Below are 22,128 nucleotides of genomic sequence, written 5' to 3'. Positions count from 1 at the left end.
GGACGTCACAAAGAGCACAGAGTAGGAGGAGGGCCCAGGGGTTCTTTCCTTGGAATACCAGACTGAGTAGGTGTGCCATTGGGCAGGCTCTTGGGAGAGGAAGGGGAAGGCAGCTAAAGGAGCTGTCAGTCATACATGGCTGGAGCCTTCTCTTTTTGGCTGTTTTTTTTTTTTACTATTTAATAACTAACTGTAAATTAAGATAAAACAGAGAATTTTAATCATAACAGGCAGTAGTGTGGGGGAATGGATTGGAGAAAGGTGAAATTTGTGGCTGGGGATCCAGTTTGGAGGCTATTACAGTAGTCCAGCCAAAAGTGAATAAGAGCCTCTGCTTGTATAGTAGCAATGAGAATAGAGAAAAGAAGATAGTTGTAAATGATGTTAAGGAAATATAATCAACAAGACAACCACTGATTGGATATATGAAGTGAGTGAAAAATGAGGAATTTAGTATGACTCCCAGATTGTGAAGCAAGGACTGGAAGGATAATGGTGCCAACCTCAGAAAATGGAAAGCTTGCATTTTGTGGGGAAGATAATGAGTTCTACTTTGGATGGCTTTCATGCTTCTTATTTAGGAAAAGTGGGTTGAAGGAACAAAACAGTATGATGAAAAACATGGTTTGCCATGAAACCTAACTGGTGATATAATCATAGATTTTTTTAAAAGAACTGGTGACCTACTAAGAGAAACAAAGATTAGTTTCAAAAAATCCAAAAAAAGTACAATAAAACCTGAATGTTAACCATTAAAACAAGGTCTTAATAGAAATCAATATTAGCTAATCTCTTTGGTAAACCTGAATATAACAAAGAATGAGAAAAATGCAGCTTATAAATAACACACAGCTACTACAACTCATGAAATACATGCATTGTGTCCCAGGACTCAAACAATTTTTAAAATTTCCATTTCAAGTTTTTAGTAGTTTCTAGCTTGGTTTGATATTTTATGAGATTGGTAATAAGTAGAAATATTTTTAAGTGACTAACATTTTGTTTCAGATATAGAGTCATTATATGATCATTGTTATCAGTTCTTTAAATATTGCCCAAATGAGGATTTTAGGAAATTTTTCTAACAATATAGCTACTCTAGATTTTCTCCCCAGCATTGTATTAGGACCATCAGAAAAAAATTCATTAAACTTGTTTTCAGATATTAATTATTAAAGCCAAAATTATTTAAAGCCAACAATGATGAAAATTCATTCTGCTGGGAATAGCATTAATTCTCTTAAAACAACCCATAATATTACCAGTGGAGTAGTTGATTTAATTGCTCATTCTGGATAAATCATTAAAGTGTTTTTCTATGAAACCATAGATCCCTCATCAATTATGATACAGATTTTGGTATTCTCTTCTATAATTCTCTTAAATCTCTTTATGCACTATTATTTGTTACACTGTATTATAAATGTGAAAAATTCCCTATATCCACTACATTTTTCCTCTTGTAATTCTATCGGCCCCACAATGTTAGTAAGAGGACTATTTTGCTTACTAAAGCATAAACAATATTGAAAATTTTAGGGTAGCAGCAACATTTTAATTATTTAGCCAATACGATGAATTAGAAATCAAGTCATTCTAATTCTAAGAAATCTTGAATTTTTGTACACATTGTAGAAACTTCATATTCCTTTCTTTTTTTTTTTTTAAGAGAAGCATGTCTCGGTTTTATTAGTCGTTTGGTTACTAAATACACACTATATCCCTTGAACACCTGGGCATTGTTTTCTGCTTTTGTTCTTAAATGCTGAATTGTCAAATAATTTTTACATTTCAATTAGCTTTCTTTTCTTTCAAAACCATTTTACTGTTCTGTAAATATAAATGTTTGTTTTTCATTCCAACAGCTCCAAGGCATAAGATTAGTTATATCCTCTTTTGAGAAATGTTAGCTTTTGCTTAATGATTAGTTATTCAACAAATTTCAAATTTGATTCTTTTGACTTTGACACACAACACTGACTTTTATTCCTATTATTTATCTTATGTGTTTGCTTTTACCTTCACATATAAAAGCAAATATCACTGCTGTTTGGCATTTCAAGGATCAAAATCTCAAAAATAATTTTACATTTTGTTGGTAAAATTCACAATACTACTTGAAGATAATAAATAATACCAATATTTTAACAATCTTTGTACTATTCACAATATTACAGTTATGGGCCTGACAAATTCTTATGTTTAATCTGCATTATTAAAATGTTCACTCACACTAAATCAATAAAACAATAAATTAAACCCTGATTTAACCATTTCCATGGTGTAAATACTTCCACTATAGTGGATTTCAATCTGCCAGTGGGATATCATTGACCCCGGAGTTGGGAAGAGATGTACAGTAGTACATTATTATATAGCATTTCCAACAAATAGATAAAATGGACAGAAAAAATCTTCAAGAACACAGATAATGGGAGAATATGTAAAATAATTAGGAAGTGATGAGTTTTGAACATTTATTACCATTGTTTAAAATCCATTCTTTCTTAGAATTAATACTATGTATCATTTTCAAGGCAGGAAAGCAGTAAGGGATATGCAATTGGGGTTAAGTGACTTGCTTAGGGTCACACAGCTAGGAAGTATCTGAGGTGAAATTTGAACCCAGGCCCTCCTGTCTCTATGACCTGACTCTCAATCCACTGAATCACCTAGCTGACCCTGCTCCTTGATTTGGAGAGCCCTGGTCTACCATGGGGAGTCAAAACCTGAGAAAATTTGAGAGGATTTAAGGGGTCAAAAAAACCCTTACTTTCATTTTGTAATCAATACCATGTATTGGTTTTAAGGAAGAGGAATGGAAAGGCTTAGGCAATGGGGGTTATATGCCTTGCCCAGGATCACATAGGAAGTGTCTGAGGTCAGATCTGAACCAGCACTTCCTGTCTCCAAGCCCAGGTTTTTTTTTTTTATCCCCTGAGCCACCTCACTAACCCCTTGTATTATTTTTAATACAATTTATTTAATTCTAAGTTTTTATAATTTAACTTTTAATAATGGCTGCATTTAACAATTGGTCTTACAAAATTCTTGAAAATGTAACTGACTCCCACAAATTAGCATAAACCATACCCAGCATACAATTGTTAAAACTCTGTGTGCATGTGTGTATTCCTATGTGGGACAAGGTACTACTGAAGCTTTTTAAGTAGAGGAGTAACACAGTCAGATCTCGGCTTTAAGAATAATACTTTGGCAGCTGTATGAAGAATGAACTAGAGTACAGAGACTATAGAGAGGAAGACTGGCTAGGAAACTCTTGCAATAGTTTATATAAGAGGAGATAAGAGCCCAGGGTGTTGGTTGTGAAATGTAGAGTAGGGGACAAATATAAAAGATGTGATGGAAATAGAATTAATAAAACTTCATAATTGTATGACTATATGGCACAAAAGAGATTGAGGGGTTGGGAATGACTGCAAGGTTGCAAATATGGTGCCCTTAACTGCTGTAGGGTGGGTCAAACTCCCATAGGGGATGGGGTCTTGGAGGTGGGACGGTGTTGGTGGAATGATGAATGGGACACAGCTTTCTATTCAACCTGCAGCACAGGTTTCACAGGAAAAACTGCTCCACCTTGGCTGAGGCTTGGCTTTATTTTATACCCTCAAGATCATGCATCTACTTGGCACATCGTTTCATTCTCAACATACATGTTTCCATAGAACCTAACAACAGATGCAAAGTCTAAGGAGATAATCAAGAAAACATTGTTGCTAAGTACAGGGTCAGAGGGTAGATTTAACATGACCCAGATATAGGTTGGGGAATTCAGAGCACAGATTTGCCAGTTTTTATGCCTAGAAAAGAGGGTCCTATCTAAGCGGGTATATAAGAATCCTTATATTAGAGTGGGACATCTGTATTAACCCTGCAAGCATGTTGCTCTCATCTATTTTTCATGGAGCCAATTAGGTAAGAATAATAATCATAGCAATTCCAATAATAAGGGGATATTAATAAGGAAAGTCACGTAGAGGGGCTGTTTCCATCCTTCCTAGGGGCTGCTTTGCAGTCCCTGGTTTCCACATGTGACTGTGTCAAACAGCGTGGCCTTTGATGGCTCCCAGCAAATAACAGAAATAGCAAATTAGGAAGAAGGCAAAATGTGAATTTTGTTTTGGAAATATTGAGTTTAAAGTATTTATGAGACTCTCTTTAAAAACTGGTGACAGAAGATTCATTGTTAAGACAGAGACTAGGGCCAATCAATGGAATATTTGGAGGTTATCTGCATATTGATGATATTTGTAATCCTAGGACCTAATGAGATAATTGATAATATAATGCTAGATGAGAAGAGATTTTAGAAATTCTAGGTGGACATCCTTGGTTAATAAATGGAATATGGATAATGATTCAGAAAAGAAAACAAAAGAAATGGAAAAATTTCCATAGTCAATTAACTTCAGGAGTTCCTAATTCTTCAATAGAATAAAATATAACTCCTTTGTCTCTTAATTAAAGCCTGTTGTAAGTATATAAATAGGCAGTTTTCAGATGAAGAAATGAATGCCATCTCTAGTCATATGAAAAAATGCTCTAAATCATTATTGACTAGAGAAATGGAAATAAAAATAACTCTTAGGTATCACTTTATACCTAGTAGTTTGGCTAACATGACAGAAAAGGAAAATGATCAATGGTGGAGGGTATGTAGGAAAATTGAGTTCCTAATGCATTGTTTGTGGAGTTGTGAGTTGATCTAAACATTCAAAGTCTTCATACCCTTTGCTCTTGCAATATTTATATTAGTTCTGTATCCCATAGAGATTTTTAAAAGGGGGTAGGGTGAGTGGAAAAGACCTATATGTACAAAATATTAATTGCAGCTCTTTTTTTGTGGTGGCAAAGAATTGGAAACTGAGGAAATGCCCATCAATGGGAGAATGGCAAAATAAATGGTGTTATATGATTGTAATGTAATATTATTGTTCTATAAGAAATTATAAGCAGGAGGATTTTTTAAAAAGACTTACATGAACTGATATGAAGTGAGCAAAACCAGGAGAACATCATATAGGACAATAGCCATAATTTACAACAAAAAAATTGAATAACAGCTATTCTCAGTAATATATTTATCCAAGACAATCCCAATGACTTGTGATGAAAAATACTATCCACCTCCAGAGAAAGAACTGATGGAGTCTAAATGCAAAATTGAAACTGGTCATTCTGCACTTTATTTTCGTGGTTTTCTTTAAATGTATCTTCTTCGATAACATAATGAAAATGGAAATGTTTTATATGATAACACATATACAACCAAATGCTTATTTTGTCAGTGAGGAGGAAAGGGAAGGAGGGACAGAACGGGATACTGACAATGTTAGAAAACAAATGCCCCCCCAAAATGTTTACATGTATGTGGGAGAAAAGAAAATATTACTGAATTACCTAAGCATAACCCAGCATAACCTCCCACATTCTGTTATAGTTTTCTGTTTCTCTAACATTTACTCTATGGCTACTATACCAACCACCCACTCATAATGAGAAATTGATTCTCCAGAGCAAAGTTGCCCATTTATCTGTTACCTGATAATGTAGGAGTAATTGGGAAGGAGTCTTTCTAATGGTAAAAACAACCCCTATGGGTGTGCCTCCTCTATTATCAATTGTATCTATTAGCAGGTTTCTTTTGAAAATGTTTATTTGCTATGGTGGTGTGGTTGTTACAAAATCACCCCGCCAAAAGTCTGATACAGTCTTCCACAAGTACATACATAGGTAGTGTAGAGGAAAGTAGGCTCAAACTTATAGGACATGTGGTAAAGGGAATAACAGCCCATGGAAGTACTTTCACTGGAATTCTCAAGATATTTGTTTGAGGTATTATGTAGCTTTTCTACTGGGATCTCTGTATAGCTTTGAATCTGTTTTTCTTCACTATGCCCAGTTTTTCCTTGGTTCCTGATGTAAGCTGATTATTATCAGTTGTTCCAGATATGCCATGGGATTGCCTATGGGAAGTATAAAATCTTCTAGACTATTTGAAACTCACAAAGCATTCCTCCAGCCAAGAAAAAAGAAGTTTGAGATCAAAGCTAAGACCAAAGCTCTTCTCTTCCAAAATAATTCCTTATCAGAAGTTTGCCTGGCTCATTACATATATATTATATCCTTGGATTTAAAATTTTCATGCTATGTTATAGAAAATCCAGAATTGGAAACCAGTTTTCCTTATCCAATACCAATACACTTCCTGTGTAATATGGCACCCTTTCCTCTACTGGTTTTCAAGGACTTCTAAGTTGAGACTTTGCTTTTTTTTTTTCCCTAAATTTTATTTGGTCAATTTCAAACATTATTCCTTGGTTACAAAAATCATATTCTATTTCTCCCTTCCCTCCCCCCACCCTTCCTGTAGCCAACGTGCAATTCCACTGGGTATTACATGTGTCCTTGATCAGAACCTATTTCCATGATGTTTGCACTAGGATGTTCATTTAGGGTCTATATCCCCAATCATATCCCTTCGACCCATGTATTCAAGCAGTTGTTTTTCTTCTGTGTTTCTACTCCCACAGTTTTTCCTCTGTATGTGGATAGTGTTCTTTCTCATAGATCCCTTCGGGTTGTTCAGGGACATTACATTGCCACTAATGGAGAAGTACATTACATTTGATTGTACCACAGTGTATCAGTCTCTGTGTATAATGTTCTCCTGGTTTTGCTCCTTTTGCTCTGCATCACTTCCTGGAGGTCGTTCCAGTTCACATGGAATTCCTCCAGTTCATTATTCCTTTGAGCACAATAGTATTCCATCACCAACATACACCACAATTTGTTCAGCCATTCCCCAATTGAAGGGCATCCCCTCATTTTTCAATTTTTTGCCACCACAAAGAGCGCTGCTATGAATATTCTTGTACAAGTCTTTTTCCTTATTATCTCTTTGGGTTATAAACCCAATTTGCCTCAGTTCACTACATATTTGAGAAATAAGACTTTTAACAGAGAAATTAACTGCAAATCCCCCCCACACACACACACAGAGTTTACTTCTTTTCTTCTAACTTTGGCTTCAATGGTTTTGTTTGTGAAAAACCTTTTTATTTAATATGATTAAAATTATCCATTTTGTCTCCTAGTATGCTCTCTATCTCTTTTTTCATCACGAACTCTTCCCCTATCCATTTATGTAATAAGTAATTTTTTTGTGCTCTCCTGATTTCCGTATATCATCTTTTATGTTTAAATTATATATATATGTATATATATATAATTACATATGTTTATATTACATCTTTGAACATCTTATATTACATCTTATCTTGTATGATGTGAGATATTGGTCTATACCTAGTTTCTTTCAGACAACTTTCTAAGTTTTCCCAGTAATCTTTGTAAGATAGTGACAATTCCTGACATTTTTGGATTTTGTCATATCTTTTAAGACATTCTCTCAGGTTGGGGCATTTTTTTTGGTGACTATTATCCATGCCATGGAATGTTTTCCCTTCTCTTCTCTGACTACTGACTTCCCTGCTTCTTTTAAGTACCAATTAAAATCCCACCCTGTACAGGAAGAATTCCTACAACCTTTCCTCTTTTAATTATTCCCTATTCATCCTGTATATAGTTCACCTTATATATACAAGTATCCCTTCCATATTGTTGGAGCTAGAAGTGTGGTGGTCCCTGCTGAAAAATCTCTGTAAAACTCTTTGACCCTCCCTTCAGATCGGAGAAAAAGCAGGATTTTTTTCTTTTTCTTTTGTAGGATGTTTACAATACCTTATTGTAAAATTTGGATTTTTTTTTGTATTTGGCCATACACTATATAATTCCTTAAATTTTTTGGTTTGGTCTTCTGGCCTTTATGTAACATCTATAGCTTCTGCAAAACTCCTCCAGAATTCCCATTTAATTTCTTATGCTGATCCTAGATGTATCAAAACTGTGATGGGGAGAGTCGAGGTGTGGAAGGAATACCTGTATTTGTTTGTTGCTGTCTCCCCCATTAAATTGTAAACTCACTAAGGGCAAAGATTGTCTTTTGATGCCTTTTTTATCTGCAGCACTTTAGCACTGCTCCTGCCATATAGTAGGTACTTAATATTCATTGATTCAAAGAATTTTAGATGATTTTAATGTTTTCATGAAACTATCAGAAGATAGTTTTGATTTTGCTCAACAAATGGAAAAAACAAAAACAACCTAGCATTTCTGCATTTAGAAAAATGCCACTGTAAAGGTGAAAGAAATACTAGGGATGTAATTCACAGGCTCAGGAATGGAAGTTTTCCTCTGAGGCCTAACAGTACATTTTCTGGGGAAATGAGTAAAAGGGAAACTAAATTGTGTGTTTAAGAGCAAGTACTCCCCACATATTCTGAAGAGTTACAAAATAATTTTTGTTGACTTTTACCTATAGGATTATATCTTACAGTTAGACAATTACTAGATAAGAATAAGAATTTAGAAGAGCAACTACAAAGAGCATCTTTAGAGCTTTGACCAGCAAGTCCAACAGGAATTCCTAAATAGCATCATCTCTGACAAGTGATCCTACAATTTCTGCTTGAAGATTCTTAAATCTACCCCCCCTCATTTCACATTTGAATGGCGCTCAAAGTTAAATCATCTCCCCTTATATCAAGCAGAAATTTTTTTTTCTGAAATTTTATGGGCTTCTTATTAATTGGTGATAATCCATTAGATTCTTCACAAGGTTCCTCCTATGAAGAGGTTAAGAATATGATATTTCAGTGACTGTGTCCTTTAACCTACACATTTGCAAAATAATTATTTAAAAGGGGAAGTTTTATTACCTGAAAGTATTTTTCACCCTCAATCTTTAATGATAATTTATTTTTTACACTTGCAGAGCATGATGAATGTATCACAAATCAGCACAACTGTGACAAAAATGCAATATGCTTCAACACTGTTGGAGGGCATAATTGTGTCTGTAACCCTGGCTATATAGGAAATGGAACCACATGTAAAGGTAAAGCCAAACACGAAATACTTTAGTCAGTTAATTTTAGAGTGCTTCTGTGGAAGCCGTAGGGAGTACAAAACAGAGCTCATGATACAAAATTGTGATAATGACTCCTTATTTCCATCTAGATATATATATGATTTTAAGCTTTAAAACCTAATTACCAATATTTTCATCAAAGGTGACTCATTTCAAATGACAAACTCTACCTCCCTTGAGATTAGACTCCTCTTTATGAATGCCTTTCATTGTAAATCATGCCAAAAATGCCCATTTTCATGAATGCTCCAGTATTTCACAAAGTAGAGTTACATGGCTATTTTTCATGTATTTTTGGAAAACTCTAAAATCCAAATTTTTCTTTATAGAATTATAAACCATATGCAAATTAGAACACATCAGGATAGGAAAAGGATTATTTACTTTGTTAGAAGAAGGGTAAGCTGAAGATTTAAAATACTCTAATAATAATATTTTTTAAAACTATTTTGAGTAAAATCATAGAATTTTGCTCTTCAAATTGATTTGTAAACCATAGCTAACCTTCCCTATGTCTCTGTAAACTGAAGAATTGGATGTCATCATATAAATAAACAAAAGAATTGAGATTGTGATATGAACAAAATAGCAATATTTTTTTCTTTGTCTTGGGACTTAACTCAGATGAGATCACATAGGATTAAAAAAATCAAGATGATTATTATTTAGGTAGATATGGGAAAAGATATGAGTTATGTGTTGATAGGTGCCAGCTAATTCAGAATCCTAATCCCAAATATAGATGGTAAGTGATAATTTTAGTGAAAAATGGAAACAATAGTTTTATTTTATATAGAAATTTAACATCAAAAAGAATGTGTAAAAGCAAATAGTGAAGTATTTCTGGAGGATAATTATTCAGGCTGATGGCTGACCATAGTGGTCAGGAGAGAAATCAGCATTTACTAAGCATCCACTGTTTGGAACAAGATATTAGATAAAATGCATAAGAAATAGAAGCTTTAATTTTTTTTATCTCAAAGTAGCTTAGGAGATGGATGGACTCAAATATGCTATACATAACTAACAAACCCACCTGCACTTTATAGTATATGATATAGTGAAATTATTAGTTGGGATTAGGAGAGAGGAGGTAAACTTTATTGGTATGACTACTGTTATTGTAAAAAGTGAGTCCATAATGTTTTTCCCCACATAACACATAAAAACAATTTTTGGAATTCATTTTCTAACATTTTGAGTTCCATATTCTCTCCCCACTCCATGAGCTGGTAAACAATTTGTCATTGGTTATGCATAAGTTATCATGCAAAATATATTTCCATATTCATCATGTTTTGAAAGAGGACACACACAGACATTCATGAAAAAAAGAAAGAGAAGAAACATCTGCTTTGATCTTCATTCAGACTCCATCAGCCCTTTCTTTAGAGATGGATAGCATTTTTCATTTTAAATCCTTTAGGATTTCCTTTGATTATTGACTGAAGAAGGGAGTAGCTAATAGAAATATGTAATTATAGTATACATGAAGCTTTGAACTTTGCCAAAAACACTTTCCAATAATCCTGTAAGGTTAATAGTGCAAGTATTATCCACATTTTATAGTACAGAAACACTGAATTGAAGTGACTTGTGCAGGGTCATATAGATAATAACTGTTAACAGTTTGGATTCAAACCCAGGGCTTTGAAACTTACACAAACTCCAAAACAACCATATTTATTTGCTTTCCTGGAGCTAGGAAGAGAAATCAGACAGGTTGTATCATAATTTAGGTGAGAAGAAATGGGGATCTGAAGTAGGGTGGGTACATTAATGATAGGAAAGAAAGGATAGATTAAGCCAATCAATCAACAGGTATTTATTAAGCACATACTAAGTGCTGTATAATGGCAATAAATGCAAAAGTGAGACAGTTCCTGACCTCAAGAAGCTTATGCTCTCTTGGTGATGCAATACATTTTTAGATATTATAGAGGCAAAACTTGAGGGAAAATATTTTTTGCAGGGGAGAAAATGAGCTGAATTTTGGACATTCCAGTTTGGGGAAATCTAGCAAGAAGTTAGAAATCTGGAACTTCAGTTGGGGGAAGAGAATTTGTTAGAGCTAGTGTTTGGGGAATAATCTATACAGAGATGGTAATTGGTGACTTGGGAATTGATAAATTAATGAAGAAAAATAATTTTCATTCTTTAGGATGTTATTCAGTTGAGATTTTCTTAACAAATATAGTAGAATGAACTTCCTTCTCCTTCAGCATATTTTGTTGGTGAGGAAACTGAGGGAGCCAGGTTTAAATGACTTGCCCAGAGGTATTAAATGTTCTACGTTCAGATTTGAACTCAGATGAATCTTCCTAACTTCAAATCTAGCACTCTATACACTGTGCCATTTATCTGTCCTCAATGGAATGTACAATCTCCAATTTATTGATTTTAAAGGAAATATTATTCTATAGATATAGAAGATGGAATTTATAATATACAAAACAGAAGAGTTATATGCAGAATCTTATAGATAACACTTTAAAGTGCAAGAGAAAATCCAAAAAAAAAGAGACAAATGAATAAGTACATAGTATCATGTCACAGAAGACAAAGTAAAAAAAAGGATATACAGAAGGAAGTGTTCTTAAAAGTCACATATGCCCTCCTAGAGGGCAGAGACAATGATTTTTATGTTCTATAATGGTGGTTGTTCAATGTCAAATTTACCTGGTCCAGGGATTTTTTTTGGTAGGGAGCTTATTTATGACTGGTTCAATGTCTTTTTTCTAAGTGAGGATTGTTTAAATATTCTATTTACCTATTTCTTAATCTGGGTAACTTATGTTTTATAAATATTCATTTATTTCCCTTAGATTGTCATTTTTATTGGCATAAAATTGGGCAAAAAAGCAGCTAATAATTGCCTTTAATTTCATCCTCTTTGGTGTTGCATTAAGTCTTTTTATTTTTGATACTGGTGTTTTGCTTTCTTTTTTCTGTTAAATCAAATCAGCCAATGTTTTACTTATTTTGTGTTTTTTCCCACAAAACCAGTTTGTAGTTTATTTATTAATTCAATGGTTTAAAAAAAACTTCATTATTAATCTCTCCTTTGACTTTCAGGAATTTTATTTTGGCATTTAGATAGGGACTTAAAATTTTTAATTCCATGCCCAATTCATTGCCTTTTTTTAAATGTAAGCATTTAGAGATATAAATTTTCTCCTAACTATTGCTTTGGCTATATCCCAAAAATTTTAGTATGTTTTTAGATTATTATTATCTTTAATGAAATTGATTGTTTCTATGATTTGTTCTTTGACACAGTAATTCCTTAGAAATGAGATTATTTGGTTTCCAATTAAGTTTTAATCTATGCTACCAAGACCTTTCATTAAATTTAATTTTATTGCATTATGGTCCAAAAATAGTGCATTTAATATTTTTGATTTTATGTGCTTGTTTGTGAGATTTTTATGCCCTAATATAGATTTAATTTTTGTGAAGGTAATATGCAGTTGAGAAAAAGTCATATTCCTTTATATTACCACTAAATTTTCTCCAGAGATTGATCATATCTATCTTTTCTAAAATTCTATTAATTTCCTTAATTTCTTTCTTGTTTATTTTATGGTTAGATTTATCTACTTGTGAGTGGAGAAAGCTGAGATACCCCAGTAGTATAATTTTACCACCTATTTACTCTTGTAATTTATTTAGTTTCTTCTTTAAGAATTTGGATGCTCTGCCAGTTGATATATATGTATATATATACATATATATATATATACACACACACATATATATGTTAAGTATTAATATTACTTTATTGTTTATGGTACCTTTTATAAAAATACCGTTTTCCTGATTATCCATTTGAATTAGTTCTATTTTGTGTCTTTCTGTTTCATGTATGTTTCTTGAAAACAATACATTGTTGGATTCTGTTTTCTAATCCATTCTGTTGTCTTCTTGCATTTTATAGAATTCATGCCATCCAAATTCACAGTTATGAATATTAATTGTATTTCTCTCTATCCTATTTCCTTCCATTTCTCTTTCTCCTTTTTTTTTACCTTGTCACTCCTCATAAGTCTGTTTAGTTTCTGACCACTGCTTCCCTTAATCTGCCCCCCTCCCCTTTTATCATCTATTCTTTTCCCTTATCTCCTTCCCATTCCTACTTCCCTGTTGGGTAAGATAAGTTTCTATATCTAATTGAGTGAGTGAGTGAGTGAGTGAGTGTGTGTTTGTATGTGTGAATGTATGTATATTCTTCCCTCTTTGGGGTAATTTTGATGAGAGTGGGTTTGAAGCATTACCTGCCAACCCACCTCACTACTCTAAGAGCTCTTACTTGTCTGCTCCTTTAAGATAAATTTTCCCATTTTCCCTTTCCCTTACCCCTTTCCTCAGTCCCTATTTCTCATCTTCATTAATTTGTAATCATCCCAACATAATCAATTCACACCCATACCCTCTGTTTATGTAGACTTCTTCTAACTGCCCTAATAATGATAAAGTTCTTAGGAATATAAATAGTTCAATACCTCTTAATTAGCTGTTACAAATTAAAATGTTTTGGGATGTTCAAGGGAGGAGCTGAATAATTAACTCCTAAATATCAGTCAGCCTGAGGCAATTCAGGGGCTCCTAGACATGAGAGACAAGAATGGAGACATATCACTTTTTCAGTTATAATGCTGGCCTAACCAATACATGTGATATAATAAATAAACTTATGTTCTTCCTCTAAAATCAGTCTAGAGATCATGTTAATAGTAACACTTAATTGATTTTTTTGTGCCTCCTTTTACAAAACATTTGGTCAATTTGGTTTTTAAAATGTTATTTTCTTCAATATTTTTATGCCTCTTTTCCCAATCTGTTCATTCTTATTTCATAATTTTCTTATGCCACTTTCATTGCATTTCTCAATTTTTCTCCTACCACTCATCTATTTCATTAGCTCTTCCAAGAAATTTTGTGTATAATATATATTTTGCTTTGAGGTTTTTTTGCTTGTAGATTTTTTTATATTGTTGTCTTCCTCTGAGTTTCTGTCTTGATCTCTGTCACAATAGTACCTTTTTTTTAAAGGACAGGTTCTTTTTTTTGTCCTTTATTTTTTTCTAACCTATTTAAAGTGAATCTGACCTTTATGTTAAAATTAATCTCTGCTCACATAGGTGTGGGTAGATTTGTCCCAAGCTTTAGCCTTTTTTCACAATTCTGTTTTTACAGTCAGTTCTGGGGGTGCTGTTAGTTTTTGGTGGAGTGACCCCAGGAGAGGTGTGATCACTTCTCTCATGGTCTGCATTATGGTCTTTGCCCAGGAAGGGTCATTGCCTCCTGGGAGCCATAAACACTCGTGGCTCTTTAGGCCATTGAACTGAATTGAACCATCTGTTCACTTGTGACTGACCCCAGGTGCTCCTCTACATCCTGAAAATATGACCTAGAACTTTGTGTGGTCAAAATAGGTATATGATTTACATATAAAGAATGATACCATAACTAAATTAGGAGAACATAGAATAGTTTACCTGGCAGGTCTATGGAGAAGAGAAGAATTAATGACCAAATAAGAAACAGAAAGCATAATATGAAGTAAAATGAATAATTTTGATGATATTAAATTAAAAGGCTTTTGTACAAAGAAAATGAATGCAACCAAGATTAGAAGAGAAATAAAAAAACTGGGAAAAACCATTTTAGAACAAAATTCTCTGATAAAGGTCTAATTTCTCAAACCTATAGAGAATTAAGTCAAATTTGTAAGAATTCAAACCATTCCTCAGTTGCTAATTGGTCAAAGGATATAAATAAGCAATTTTCCGATGAAGAAATCAAAGCTATCAATAATCATATGAAAAAATGTTTTAAATCACTCTTGATTAGAGAAATGCAAATTAAAACAACACAGAGGTACTGCTTCACACCTATCAAATTGGCCAATATGGCAATTAAGAAAAGTGATAAATGTTGGAGGGAATGTGGAAAAACTGGGACATCAATTCATTGTTGGTGGAGTTGTGAACTGACAACCATTCTGGAGATCAATTTGAAACTACGCCCAAAAAGCTATAAAACTCTGTATACCCTTTGATTTGGTAATACCACTACTAGGTCTGTATCCCAAAGAGAAAATAAAAAAAGGGAAAGGACTTATACAAAAATATTTATAGCACCTCTTTTTGTTGTGGCTAAGAATTAGAAATTGAGGTGATGTTCATTAATTGAGGAATAGCTAAATAAATTCTGGTACATGTTGGTGAAGAAATATCATTGTGCTATAAGAAATGATAAACAGGATGATTTCAGAAAAAGCTGGAAAGATCTGCATGAACCAATGCAGACCAAAATTAGCAGAATTGGGAGAACATTGTACACAGTAACAATAATACTATATGATGATCGCCTGAAAACTTGGCTACTCTCAGCAATGCAATGATTTGGGACAATCCTGAAAGAATTATGATGGGAAATGCCATCCACCTTCAGAGAAGAACTGTTGGAGTTGGATGGATGTAGATCAAAGCATACTGTCTTTTATATCAGTGTATTTATGGTTTTATTTTGGCGTTTGGTTTTGTACAAGTGTATTCTTACAACAATGGCCAATATGAAAATTTGTTTTGCATCATAATAAAAAATTTTAAAGTAAAAAAACAAATAGGTGGCTTTCATTGTAACCTTAGGGGAAAAAATAAGTTAAAAATTCCATGCATGGCTTTTCTGAAGCACTTTTTCACAGACATGCCTCCTTAATCACTAAATAAATGTAAAATGCTCAAAATTATTTCTAGCTGATGTCAACATCATCAAAAAACAAAGAAAAGGCTGATCTTTGGAGTTCATATCATTAGTGATATTTTCTTTCTTTCAGCATTTTGCAAAGATGGCTGTAGAAATGGAGGAACCTGTATTGCTTCCAATGTATGTGCCTGTCCATCGGGTTTCACAGGACATAGTTGTGAGACAGGTAAGATTGTATTTTCATTCTATATAAAGTGAATTTTTCCATCAATATGTGGTTACTCATGAGAAAAGTAAAAATTCAGTTTTCTAGTAGTCTATCAAGAGCATATGGTAACCTTAATAGAAAGTGTTTTTAATGAGATAGGAAGTTTTAGTGAAATATATTCATTAGTCAATTCCTCCCAAATCATTCTAAGGATATTTATTAGTAGTAATTGCAAATAGTAGAACAATTACATTTTATTATTTTTGTTGTATTTAATTAGTTAATTTAGAATATTTTTCCATGGTTACATGATTCATGTTCTTTCCCTCCCCTCCCTCCAACCTCCCTCCCATAGCTTCCACACAACAATTACATTTTCTAAAAAAAGAAATGAATGACAGGGTATCTAGGTGACTCAATGGGTTGAAAGTAAAATCAGATCTAGCCTCAGATACTTCCTAGCTGTGTGACCCTGGGCAAAACACTTAACCCCTATTGCCTAACCCTTACCACTCTTCTGCCTTGAAAGCAATGTACAGTATTGATTCTAAGATGAATGGTAAGGGTTAAAAAAAGATGTGAATGACTATGCTATATCTTCTCACTTTATAATCTATATTCTACATTCACTATGTAGAGCCTATCTCCTGCAAACTTGCTATGACTCATTGATCATTAGTATGGAGCTTAAACATATTAGCTGACTACTTAAGGAAAATTTCTTAAAGGTATTGGTTTAATGGAACAAGGCTTACATATACTCCTAGAATGCCTTCTTGAAGAGGTTATGCCAGCTACAACATCCATTTGATTATGATCAAAATCCCTGAGTACAACATATTGCCTTCATTTTTTCCCCTAGGTGTCATCTCATGATAGCAAATAGGGTATAAATCACACCAAATTTGAGTTCATACTTTATGGAAAATTTATAATTGGCTAGTGCTGTTCATACTTGGCACTAGTAAAAATGTCATCAGATTATTATTAGTAGAAACTTAAATTTTTGCTCCATACACATGCTATTTAAATTTTTCTGTGATCACTTTAAAGCTAACTCCAATTTATGTGTGAAATAATGAATCTCACCATCACTAAATCCTCTACTGGAAAAGACAATTATTTTCTTATGATCTTCATTCTTTTCGTACAAGTGCTGCTAATTTTCCAAGCTAGAATCTTTTTATAGAATAAAAGACTTCTTTGGATCTGAAAAGGTCAACACTGATGTGTATTTGAGACAACTGATAAAAATCTTTACAAGCTTACTCTATATGCTTCTGTATTACCTCTGTAACTTCTCTCTCAGAATTTCCATTTAAGTAGGTCAGGTTTTTCTTCATTTCCCACCTATGTGCACTCCTTTAGACTTTTCTCATATTCTCCCCTTTTAAACTTCCTTTTATGTGTTTTCTTCCACCTTTAGAATGTAAACTCCCTAAAGGCAGGGACTATGACTTCATATTCACAGTACCTAGCACAAAGGAGGCACTTAATAGATTTTCTCTGACCAACTGTTTCATTAAGTAAATGGGCTTAAGGCATTTTATAACAAAAGCAATAAAAATATAAATGATCATAGTTACTTTTATTGCATGTTAACCCATTTTCAGGGTTCATTGTTATCACAATCATTCATAAGCTTTGTTAATATACCATATCTCTTCTTCTCAGTGGATTATAACTACTGTTTAACCTTTTTTCTCTGACGTGTTTTTGAGTAGACATTGATGAATGCTCAGAAGGTTTTGTGCAGTGTGACAATCGTGCTAACTGCATTAACCTGCCTGGTTGGTATCATTGTGAGTGCAGAGATGGCTACCATGACAATGGGATGTTTTCACCAAATGGAGAATCATGCGAAGGTCAGTACTAGAGAAAGAAATGAATGCTTAAGACCTCTTATGATTTCATGATGAAAATTCTAGTAAAGCTTAGTTTATCATCTCTCAGGACATAAATCATAGACTATTTTAAACCTACATGCAATGTGACATTTATTTTTGACATATTAAAGCAAAATTTGTACATGCTAATGAAATAATTTAGCATTACTGAGATTAATCAGTCAATAAACATTTATTAAGAACCATTATTTGTCAGGCACTGTGCTGAGCATTGAAAATAGAACGACAAAATGAAAAAGATGAGGGCTTTAAAAAATAAAAAGGGACTGCATGTAACCACAGATCTCTATTTTATACTCTGTGCTTTTTAAAAGTTGTTCCTAATAATTTATTTTTTCACTTTTCAAGATATTGTTTTTTAAGAAAATTTCAGATTATATATTAATTAATTACATTACAATTTTTAATATTCATGTTCTGATGCTTTGCAATCCATATTCTCTCCCTTCCTTCCCCTTCTCTTCCCCAGGAAAGTAGGTAATATGATATGGATTGTATATATGTTATCATATAATACACATTTTCTTCTTTGTCATGTTGTGAAACAAGACATATTTTGCTTACACTAGAGAAAGAATTCATGAAGGAAATAAAATGAAGAATGGTGTGTTTCAATCTGTATTCACACTCTGTCTTCCCTTTCTATGGGATAAGTATCATTTTTCATCATGAGTCCTTTGGCTATGTCCTAGATCCTTGCCTTTTTGATAATAGTTAAGACATTCACAGTTGATCATCAAATATGATTGTTATTACTGTGTACAATGTTCTCATAGTTCTGTTCACTTTGCATCACTTTCCAGGGTTTTTTTGTGGTCATCTTGTTTGTCATTTCTTGGCACAATAGTATTCCATTAGAATAATATGCCGTTTGTTCAGCCATTCTCTAAGTAATGGACAGTTTTCAGTTCTTTGTCACCACAGAGCTGCTGTAAGTATTTTAGAACATATGGGTTCTTTTCTTTTTGGTCTAGATCACCTTAGGAAATAAACTTAGTCGTGGTATTGCTGGGTCAAAAGGTATACACAGTTTTATAACCCTATAATTCCTTATAGCTCCCCAGAATTATTAGATTAATTAACAGTTCCACCAACAATATATTGGTTTCCCCATTTTCTGCCATTTTTCTTCCAACACTTGTCATTTTGTCCTTTTGTCATTTTAGCCAATCTAATTGGAGTGAGGTATTTAAATGTTTGCAGGTACATATTTGTATAGGTGTACACCAGGTATTTTTTAAAAATCATAAAATTATATACATTATATTCAAAACTGCTTTGTTTATGTTGCTTTCTGAAGTTCCTTCAATCACTTTTGTGAGGAAAAAATCCTCTATTGCATTAAAAAACTCTCTCCTATAAGGTTCATCTTTTTTCTCCATTATGTGAGTATAGTAGAATCATACTCACCCTGGAAGGGCAATTCATTCTTTTGCCATTTGGAATATTGTATTTCATGATTTCCTCTTTTACCAGAAGCTTCCAGATCTTCTTTCTGGGTGCTTGCAAGCATTTTTTCTTGGACATGGAATGTCTAGATTTCAGCTGTGATATTTGTGAAACATTCTTTTTTTACAATATCTTGCTGAATATTAGAAGACTCTCTTTCTATCTTCATTTTCCTCTGATCTAATAAATCTGAGAAGCTATCATGTATGATTTCTTAAAATACAGTATCCAGGCTTTTTGTAAAGTGTAGTCTTCTGGAAGTCAAATGATTCTTTTTTAAAATTTATTTAGAATATCCATGGTTACATGGTACATGATTTTTTCCATCTCTCTTCTCTTCCCCGCTCCTGGAGCTGACAAGCAATTCCACTGGGTTATACGTGTATCATTGTTCAAAACTTATTTCCATGTTATCCATATTTACAATAGAGTGATATCAAATGATTCTTTTTTCTTTTATTTTTTTAAAAATTGTCTTTATTAAGCAAAATAAGCTTTCTCTTTGGCACTAATATTCTACTAGGAGGAAAGAATACATATGTAGAAAATTAAATATGAAATATAAGCAAAGTTGTTTTTATGGAGGCAGCACTAGCTTTGTGGGTAACACAGATAGGCATTTTTTTTCTTCCAGAGGATGCAATTGAACTTTGAAGGGAGTTATGGATATAAAAAAGTAGAAGTGACACAGAAATGCATTCTAGGACAGAGAGAAAAATCTATGAGATGGCCAAGAAAAGGGATATTGTATATGGAGAACAAGAAGCAAGGCAATTTACTGGGTTGTAAAAATGAATCTGGAATAGAAAAAAGGAACTGAACTGTGAAAGACGTTCCCTCACAGAGAAAACTAAAGGAGTATTTTTTTTAATTGTAGAGGCAAGAGAGAGACACTAGGAGTTTACTAAAGTAGGGAAGTAACATGGCCTGGCATCGTTTAGTACTAATTCATGGAAACTAAATGGAACATAGATACATACTAAATGGAACATAGAACATAGAGGAGAGAAACTGGAGGTTTAGAGAAAAAAGGGGCTATTTCAGCAGTAAAGGTAAGAGAGAATCATGGCCTTAACTAAGATATTGGCTGGGTGAATGGAAAGAAAATTATTTAAAGTTTAAAAGGAATTGACATTCACCATAATCCACACATTAAGCAGGACAGGAGTAAATCCTGATAGTGGAGGGAGTCTGTCAAAAAGAAAATCTTGAATTTAAGGACACTTTTTTGTGCTAGTTGGGTGTATCTATGGACCTATTAACAAAAGACCTCAGATGACTATAAGAATAGTAGTCTTCCCCAAATCTAATAATACTCCCTATGAAGAAGTAGCCCAAGTAATAGAAGAAGCCATCTGTTAGATGACAATAACTCAGCAGAAAGGCAACTTAGTTATAGCCAAAAAAAACCCCTCTAGGAAACAAGTGTTAGAAACAAAATAGAGCTGCAATGAGGAATGACTCTTAACAGTAAAAGATATAAGAAGACTATGAGTTGTGAGCATAGGGTGAAATGTTCAGGAAATGTTTCTTTCCCTCTGACAACATGGAGAATCTCTGGGAAATCATGCCTGTTTGCGTATGGTATCTTTTCCCTTGTTATTTAATATTTTATTCCATTTTAATTGTGTTCTTTGTATTGAATTGATGTATTATTAGAACATGTTAAGCATAAACTACATTGGCAAGGAGCTTCTAGATATAGAAATGAAAAGGTGCTGACCCAGTAAATATCTCCAACCTGAGAAGGAACAAAGTGCCCTAGTCATGTAGGAACTTAATGGATCAAACTATACCAGGAGTACCAGGAGTTTTAATTTTTGGAACTTTGCTATCATGCTACAGAAAGCTTTTTTTTTCTTGTTTACATCTGATTTATTCTTTGATTTAATTGATTAATTTAATGCAGAGTTAGGTAAACTTCACTCATACATAAATGAAGAAACTGAGTCCAGGAAAAAAGAAAACTTTCTTTTTACCACCAAAGGATACATACTGGCACTCAGGCCTAGAATTTAGGTCTTTTGGCTCTCATTCGGTACTTTGCATAATATGCAAAAATCTTTCCTGGGCCAGGAAAAGATGGATAGTTAGATGTTGATGTTGATGATGTTGATGACAATGATGCTGTTGTTGATGTTGATGATGGTGTTGTTGTTAATGTTGGTGATCATGATGATGATGATGATGATTGAATTTGGAGTTGGAGGTTTTCCTTCCATTTGAACCTTTCTGACCCTTCCCATTATAATGATTAAAATTTTCTTGGAGACTGTCTCTAATCTCTTTCACCCTTCCATTGTATTGGTCTTTTCCCTACTTCCTGCCATGAGCTTCTGTATGCAATATATATTTACCACATTTTATCTCTTTTCCCATTTCTCTTAGTATTATTCTCTTCTTTACTCTAGCTTTTAATATATTTTTGACATATCATCCTATGTAGTTTGTCACTGTACCATCTAAGTGTATTTCTAGCCACCCTGATGATAATAACAATTTTTTAAGAGTCACCAATATAATTTTTTCTAATAGGAATACAAATAATTTGAACTTATTGGGTCCCTTAAAAAGTTTTTTTCCCATTTCTTAATTACCTTTTGGTGATTCTCTTCAATTCTGTGTTTGGGCATCAAAATTTCTGTTTAAGTCAGATATTTTCCTTAGGAATGCTTGGAAGTCTTCTATTTTATTAAAAGACCACATTTCCTCCTGCAAGAATATAGTCAATTTTTCTGGGTAGTTGATTTTTGGTTGTAGTCCCAGTTCCCTTGCTTTCTGGAATATCATATTCTATGTGTTCTGGTCCTTCAGTGTGGATGTAGCCAGGAGCTATATTA

The 22,128-nt window shown here is 33.3% G+C and overlaps 1 protein-coding gene across 2 annotated transcripts in view; it reads left to right on the top strand.

The window, feature by feature from the left end:
• Positions 1-22,128, top strand: part of NELL2 (neural EGFL like 2) — a 131,776-nt gene that overhangs the window by 82,902 nt on the left and 26,746 nt on the right. The window contains exons 14-16 of one of the 2 annotated variants that reach the window (XM_007503882.2): positions 8,858-8,980; positions 15,855-15,950; positions 17,657-17,797. In XM_007503882.2, coding sequence (XP_007503944.2) covers positions 8,858-8,980; positions 15,855-15,950; positions 17,657-17,797 — 360 coding nt within the window. The remainder of the gene's footprint in view (positions 1-8,857; positions 8,981-15,854; positions 15,951-17,656; positions 17,798-22,128) is intronic. The other variant, XM_056799013.1, reaches the window with a different exon arrangement.

The sequence above is a fragment of the Monodelphis domestica genome, chromosome 5 (assembly GCF_027887165.1).
Source record: "Monodelphis domestica isolate mMonDom1 chromosome 5, mMonDom1.pri, whole genome shotgun sequence".
Classification (NCBI taxonomy): Eukaryota; Metazoa; Chordata; class Mammalia; order Didelphimorphia; family Didelphidae; genus Monodelphis; species Monodelphis domestica.
This window is presented reverse-complemented; position numbering and strand designations above follow the sequence as displayed.